We start from the raw sequence: 8,334 nt of genomic DNA on the forward strand, positions 1-8,334 counted from the left end.
ACCTCAGTGAAATATAAAGAGCAGGTGCATCATGGGTATTATTCTCTCCATGCGTCACAATCAACAGTGAAATGTCTGTCTAGAGAATGAGCAACAACGTCATCAAGGTCTCGACATGGCTGCTCCATCAACCGCTCACCAAACACAACAACCTGCTCCAGTGGTAGGAACCGGTACGCACTTCTTGTCCCCTGGGGGTGTGGCTTGTACAAAGTTCTTTATCACCCGGTAAATAAAAATATTCAGTGATAAAAAATCACTAGGCCTCATTCATGAAAGGTTCTTATACTTAAATTTGTTCTTAAACCTCATAGCATTTCAGCCCCCGATTTAGTCTGAGGAGGAGAACCTGATGTGTTCGTGATACAAGACATGAGATTTGCGAGTAGGTCAATTTCAGGATGTAAGTGCTACGGACCTGGAGATGTGTGGTTCACAGGGTGAGACAAACATGAAAAACGTGTTTCCTTCCAGTTATAGTACATGAACACAGTATTTAAAACTACTCCTGATGTGCAAGCATCTCCGACACCTTACTGCTCAAAAAGTCACTGAAACAGGCTCCACACCGCCTGAGCCCATTAATTTCAAGCCTAAATAGCTCAAATTCCAATGCAGCTATCGTAGATTTATTTTCAGGTAAAGACTATGCAAGCACCGCTGGCCCGGTCCCTCCAGGGCCGTGCTCGCTATGACCTAAATATCTTCAGAGAGTGTACAGGGAGAACTTGAACACTAAACTATTTTACCCACCGATGTGTAGAAGAGCCTGAAATCTCAAATGTGTCCGGTGTTTGTTAAGTTATTGTTTGCCACCTCTTTAAGCCAATCCTCCTTTTCTCCTGTAAGTACCACCAACAGTGAAGAGTTGTGTCACTCGAGGGTAAACACTTGTCACTCTGGAGTCTCAGGAAGACCGTCTCTCCATTAAAGTTTGGCCCCAGTCCCAGATAATATTACTACTATCTGGCTTCAGATTTATGAAACAAACAAACGAGAAGAAAAGAACCAACATACAGCCGACCTGTGGAGATCCAGTCTGGTGCGGAAGCATCACTTAGATCATTCAGTGGTTACAGGTACAAAGCAGGAGTAACACTCTGTAATAGCATAGTCACAACCTTGAAACACAGGCTGCACCTGCCAAAATCCCGGGAAGTGGGTGGGGGTTGACTTACCGTCCTCTGTGGGGACGTAGATGTTCAGGTAGAGGCAGTCCTCGCTCTGCTCCTGCACATAGGTCACTACTGTATCCAAGTTGGCGGTGAACCACACGGGTAGCATATCATTGAGTAAAAAGCGGTCCTCTAAGAACTGAGGACAAACCGGAGCAAACTGAGTAGCATTCCTAATGCCTGGCCAGGACATGGGTGGCTCCGGCGGCTGGAACCTGCGCTCCCCCGTTGGGGCCAACGCATATGGGATCCCCAAATACTGCTCCACTGGTCCTAGGATCTCATTGGGTAATGTAACCTTCACTCCCCGCAATTTCCCATAATTGGTGGTGACCACGGGATAATGCTGGGCCTGAATGATGACCACACACATGGAGGCCAGCCCCATGCGGAGCAGTAGGCCAGCCTTGGTGGGAAACATCCATGGAGGGCCACGGGGCGCTGACATGCTCCTGCTGTGCTGAGACGAATAGATTGTGGTTGTGGTCCACCCTCGGGTCCTCCACCACTGCCCCTCCACCCAGATGTCTCCTGCTCTTCCTCAGGCCGTGAGCTGAGTGACGGCACCCCGGCAAAACAAAGCAGCGTTCTCAGTGTTCCCCATCCCGAGAACTGGCGTGGTGATGGCTGCTGCAGAACAACTCCTCCCGTCCAGAGCAGGAGAGAGTCTCAGACGCTTGTCTGTTACCTGGCCTCCAGCTTGATAGGACCCTGAAAGAGGAAGAAGGAAACGATCATTCCACTTAAGCATAAAATGAAACATTGTTAAGCAGTTTGACTAGAGAATTAGCTCCAGACGAGCAGGGCCTTTCCGTTAGCAGAGACTAAAATGATAATACAGGCTTCCCCGTTTGCCAAGGTGGTTTGGACTGTTATTGTTGACACGCCAGTTTCACCAAGGATGCATCCTACAGGAACTTGTATGAACCAATATCCCAGCATCCATCTCTGATGCTGGTAACAGTAGTTGGCCTGCATGAGATCAGCAGAAACCACCAGGGACCAGCAGAGTGGGGACATCAGTATTTCCAGGCCAAGAAGACCACAAATTGGTGTTGTTCTGTCGTGACGTGCCGTGTTAGGCTGTAACAGGTGAGGACACTTGTTGAATTGCGACCCAGTGAGGAAATGAAGGGCAGGGAGTTTTCTCTGATTGGTTCAACAGACATGAGAGAAAAATACACACTGACCCTAGTAAACATCTACTGGCTGTGTGTTCCCTCAGACTGAGTAAAGTCCAGGTGACCATGTGTCCATACCTTCGCTACCCTCTCTGGTTCTGCAACATTGCAGTTGTGCTTGTCGAAAAACTCACTTTACCACTTGGCTTTAACTAAACCATTGGGCTAAATTCAACACAAGCAAGAGCACACTGGGCCCTGGTTCTTAAGAGCCAGGACCGAAACACGTGGCATTGAGGCATGTCCGATCCCTTAAGGTCATCAATGAATATTCTGAGCATGCAGTCCAGGGGAAGGAGCAAGGAGTTTGACATTGGTCTCTAACGCTATTAAAGATGTGTTTTGGGCATCTTGGCTCATCAATACTCAGGACATGGATCCGGCCAGTTGGAGCACAAGAACAAATATGTCTCTCTCGCTTAAAGAATCAGCTAGAAAGCTCCTTGACATGCGATCGCTCAACAAACTCGTGGGTGCACAGATGGGTGCAGGTTTGCTAGATTAACAACATACTGGTACCAATATGTAATGACACAAGATGGAGTTTGTTCTTCCCTCAACTGACAGGAACGTTCTCCCGAGGAACACAAGTTCCTTCTCGTTCGCTAAATACACGGAACCATGCTGGTTGCTTCTGAAAGATTTTCAAAGGTTCCTGGCAGGATGAAGCTTTGGTCCACATCTATCAGGTCAACAGGTGACTGTTCAATGATGCTCATCTGCCCGAACTCAGTGCTCATAATCTCATGCTAATCTGCTAACATGCTAAGTGAACCAGGTGACCTTAGACCACCGTTCAACAGCGAGTCGGTAACTGTTGTGCACAAGATCTCCTGAGTCTATTCCACCTCAATATTCAACGTCCACCTGTGTAATGATTGACAATTTTATAAAATTGATTTTAGCAGCGTTCTAGAAAATTATATATTTTAAAAAAAGACTTACGGACTGCCGAGCATTAAAAGAAATAATTGAAAAAAGAAAGAAAGTGAAGAAGAAATAATGTGCTGACAGTTAATTCGCAGGCTGCTCTGTGAGGGAGTTCTGAATGGTGTCTGCAGGCTGGAGCCGCCTCACGGACATTAGTGTCAGACCCCTGACATGCAAGCCCTTAATTTAATTTCATGTTGGAGCTCTGGCTTAATTCCGCTGCCCCCACGTCTTGATACCCTGGTAGAATTGATATGTTTTTTTCTTATTTTTGAACGGGTCTGCTTGAAGTAAATCTGAATCCCAAAGTGTTGATGAATGAGCCTCCTACTCCAATGAGAGTGAGTGTCACTCACAGTCAGGCCACATGAATAATTCAGCCTCTCACTGACCAGCAGTCACTCCGTCTCCCATCAAATATACATGAAAAGGCTGCATGAATAAATCAGCCTCTCTATTTATAGTCAAAGTACACCACAATCTCAGCAACTAAAATCTTTAAACTACACAGTTTTGCAACATGGCTTAGTGAACATGAAGAGAGGCGAATCAAGCTGTTACTGACTGCAGCTGTCACCGAGCCTGTCGGCCTGGCAACACGCCGCCGCCGCCGCCACCGCCTCCCTTACAGCAAAATGGCTTCACAAACCAAAGTCAAACAACTCAGGACTTAACCATTTCAACCTTTTTTGTTACGCCTTTTTCCACTTTGTCATACGACTCAACCACGCTGAATTAACAGTCAGCGTGTGTGTCCAGAAACAAACGCTGACACACACACACACACACACACACGCACACACACACGCACGCACACACACACACACACACACACACACACACACACACACACACACACACACAAACACACACTGCCACAATGCCAGAAAAGCTCAGTGGAGCAACATGTACATGTACCTGCTCTCAGCAATTACGTTTGAGTCCAAGAAAATATCAGGGAGCGGTTTTAAAAGCATCTTCAGGAAGTAAAGCCCCCCCCCGCCAGCTCTGGTAGATGTTCCGCTTCAGACTGAAGGCGCCACATAGAACACAATCTAAACAGTCAAAAGGAGAAAAGACCAGAACTAAGCTTCGGCTTAAAACTTGCTCCAACTTTAAATCGCTGTTTTGTTCAAATTTCGCCCAAAAACTGCACTTGTAGGAATCAGCATCACATGGATCTCAGTCACGCGTGTCGCGTGTGTGAGACAAACTTAACAAAAGTCATATATGCTGATTGTTTATGTTTGAACGATCTCGTCATAACTCTTCAGACACGTCTGAGTCCTCCTCTCTCACAAGTCACTAGTCTGTTGTTTCCATAGAGACGCGGGACTTTAGATTCATGTGGCAAATGTGCCAGGAAGTCAGACGGTGCTGGAGGTTCTGAGGGGAACCGTTCACCTTTCACCAGTAGCAAACAAGTGGACTGCTCAGGTTCTGGATGAGCAGGTTCCAACATACTGGCTGTGTCAAGAACGTGCCATTATCTCTGCTGTCGTCACAGGAAATACCTTGTTTGTGTGTTGTTGTTGTTGTTATTTGGGTTTTTATATCGACAAAACAAAAGGTTCACTCTGAAAAGGATCTCATCTGCAGCAGTGTTTCCATGGTAACCATCACACCTGCTGAAGATCATTTCTGCTGCTTTCTGAGGATTTTTTTTTCCCCACCAGACTGCAGCAAACACGCAGAATTGTCCAGGACTGCGTTCCAACCTGTTCTCCAGGTGTGACTGACACACCCGCAGCTTGTTGGAGTGGTGCTGCTCACGTATGCACCAGTGACCAGGAGTTTCTCTACAAACATGCGTCATCCCACCACTGAAGTATTGCAGTATTATTTGTAGTACCGTAACAACAGACCTACTGACTTCCAGCATGGTCACCGGTGAAGATCCTGTCTCTTTCCGATGACAAGAATCCTGTCTCTGCCGTATAAAGTCCTTCATATGAGAATGACATATTATGCAAATTGGTTGATGACATCATATAGCGACTTTTAGTACAGCCAATAGCTGCTTGTCTTACTGAGGAGTTGGTTACACTGGGTGAGCCTTACACACTCACCGCTGAGACACAATCATAAGAAGAGATCATTGACAAGGACCCATTATCACTATGGACCACAGTAAACCGCCTCCATTTGCGGCTCCCCCTGGTGGAGAGAGGTACTAAAGCTGGGTTTATTCACGCGGTGCTCAGGGGCGTTACAAGTCTGCCCCCGCATCTGCTACGTCATCACGGGGATCTAATTACAGGCATGGACCCAGGAGGGGTCAGCCAAGGTGTCATCAAGGCCGATGGCAGCCCTTACCATCAGGTGTGGTGTGTACCAAGGTGGGGAAGTACCACAGAACAGAACTCCCCCGCAATCCAATTCACTCTGGGCTTCATTTATAAATCATGAGAAGAGCTATTGAGTGCATCAGTGAATATTCATGACCGTTTACCGGCGCTGGTTTCAGCATCATGTCCTCTAACCCGGAGCAGTTCAGCCAGAGAGATGTGAGATCACTGGAGGAAATACATCAACAGGCTATGAACATCAGCCATTCATACTGGTCTCACTGGTCTCACTGGTTCACTTATCAGGAACATCAGGATTTCTGGTAGTATTAGAACTATGCTTCATGTTCAGATACTCATTAAAAACCAGCAGGGATCTTCTGCTGCTGCAGTCAAACCCATCAGACGAGAGGGCGGGGCCATGTGACATCACATCAACATGATCACGGCCCTTGAAGGCCAGAACCCTGCAGACCTACTACAGGATCAAATTCTTTGAATTAGTCAACTCAAATCAAGTCTCCTCCGACTCTCCTGCAGGTCCAGACCCTGTCTTTGGGTAAGGAAGTCCTGGAGCATTCAGACCCTGAACCTGGTTCAAGCATATCAATACAAGTCTGGTTGTAGGCAGTCCTCTCAAGGGATCTTTGTCCTGTAACTGAGGTCTTGCACCAGACGGTCAATAAACCTGGTCCAGACAACGTTTCACTGGGAATCAGCGAGAAGATGCTGAGGGAGTGATGAGCACTAAGAATCCATCCCAATCTACAGGGTGATAGGTAGGTTGTCACACTCAGTGTACAGTAAATGGAGAGAGATGGCGCTCCCTGTTGGTTCATAATTAGACTGCAGGAGTGTCTGGGGTGTTAGTGCTCCATACGTCCTCTACGCAACTCCCTGTGCCCAAAAACCTGCTAGCATCTAGCTTTCATATCTGCTAACATCTGTTTATTAAACCTGCTAGCATCAAGCTTTCAAACCTGCTAACATGTAGCTTTTAAACCTGCAAGGATCTAGCAATAATATCTGCTAGCATCCAGCTTTAATATCTACTAGAATCTGTCTATTAAACAGCTTTCAAACCTTCTAACATTTAGCTTTAAAACCTGCTATCATCTGGCTTCTAAACTTCCTAGCGTCTAGCTTTTATACCTCCTCAGATTTGCCATTTAAACCTGCTAGCACCTTGCTTTTACACCTGCAGCGTTTAGCTTTCTAACCTGCTATCATCTAGCTTTTGCGCCTGCTAGAATCTAGTTTTTTAAACCTGCTAACATCTGGCTTCTAAACTTCCTAGCGTCTAGCTTTTATACCTCCTTAGATTTGCCATTTAAACCTGCTAGCACCTTGCTTTTACACCTGCAGCGTTTAGCTTTCTAACCTGCTATCATCTAGCTTTTGTGCCTGCTAGAATCTAGTTTTTTAAACCTAGCATCTGGCTTTTAAACCTGATAGCATCTAGCTTTCAAACCTCCTAACATCTGGCTTTTAAACCTACTAGCGTCTAACTTTTATCAACTCTAGCTCTGATGAGCATTGATGGGAAGGCAAACCAGAGTGTTTACAGCAGGATTCCAGAGTTTCGACCCACACACTGTGAGAGGTCACACATGGAGGAAAGCTTTTTGCCGCAAAATCAGCCGTCAGAGTTCCAGCGGTGACGTTCTAACATGGTTCAGTTGGTGTTGAGTTTGAAAAACAAATCGATAACCAAGAATCCATCCGCTGTCATCCATGCTGCGTTCATCACAGCTAACAGAGATTGTCTATAAGATGAAGATGCTTCATTCTACTAAGGTTTTGTCAAAGGAGACTTTGAGCTCCCCTCATCCCAGATCCAGGTGCTGCTGGAGGAGGCTACAGACCTGAAGAGGCTCAAGCTGCCACCCGTAGCTCCACCTGCTCACGTCCCCGTCTGTCCATCAGTCTCTTTCCTTTCTCTCTGTCCCTCTCTTTCCTTCTGTCTCTCTGTCTTCCTCCATTATCTGTCTTTGTCTCTGCCCCGCTCTCATGCTCTCTGTCCCCCACAACCGGTCAAAACAGAAGGCCGTCCCCACTGATCCTGGATCTGCTCGACGTTCCTGCCTGTTAAAAGGAAGGTTTTCGTCGCCGCTGTTGCAGGATGTGCTTGCTGATGGAGAATTGTTGGGTGTAAATTCATTGAAGGAGTTTGGTTCTAGACCTGCTCTACCTGTAAAGAGTCATGATGACAGGCGGCATGGCTCAGGGGTAGAGTGGCCGTCTAGCAACCAAATGGTCGCTGGTTTGATCCCCAACCCCGGTGACCATGTAGAAGTGTCCTTGAGCAAGATACTGAACGCATAATTGCTCCTGATGAGTAGGTTGGCGCTGTGAATGGCAGCCTCCACCATCAGTGTGTGAATGGGTGAATGAGACGACACTGTAAAGCGCTTTGAGTGCCACTAAGGTAGAAAAGCGCAATATAAAACTGAGTCCATTTACCATGAGATAACTTTTGTGAGTTGGTGCTATACAAATCAAATTGACTTGACTTCATTCGGAAAGAAAACACAAATGCTTCTCCTTGTCTGCTCACAAAAGGAATAGCAGGCTACACACACACACACACACACCTAGCTTGCTGCCAACATTTAGATTCCAGTCATGATGATGAGCTGACAATCATCAGCTGTACTGAGCTCTAGAAAACCTCGATGGTCTTGGATGACTCCTCCCTCTCTCATCATGTGACCAGAGAAGGCAGTTCATCAGGTACTAGAAGAGTCTGACACACTTGTC

At 46.6% G+C, this 8,334-nt stretch overlaps 1 protein-coding gene across 2 annotated transcripts in view; it reads right to left on the bottom strand.

The window, feature by feature from the left end:
• Positions 1-8,334, bottom strand: part of nlgn4xa (neuroligin 4 X-linked a) — a 71,575-nt gene that overhangs the window by 60,539 nt on the left and 2,702 nt on the right. For both annotated transcript variants that reach the window (XM_086211678.1, XM_086211760.1), the window contains exon 2: positions 1,179-1,886. In XM_086211678.1, the coding sequence (XP_086067804.1) occupies positions 1,179-1,623 (445 nt within the window). In that variant the 5' untranslated portion in view covers positions 1,624-1,886. The remainder of the gene's footprint in view (positions 1-1,178; positions 1,887-8,334) is intronic.

Source organism: Aulostomus chinensis, chromosome 1 (assembly GCF_037954235.1).
Source record: "Aulostomus chinensis isolate RoL2024-O1b breed Wild chromosome 1, RoL_Achi_v1.0, whole genome shotgun sequence".
Taxonomy (NCBI): domain Eukaryota; kingdom Metazoa; phylum Chordata; class Actinopteri; order Syngnathiformes; family Aulostomidae; genus Aulostomus; species Aulostomus chinensis.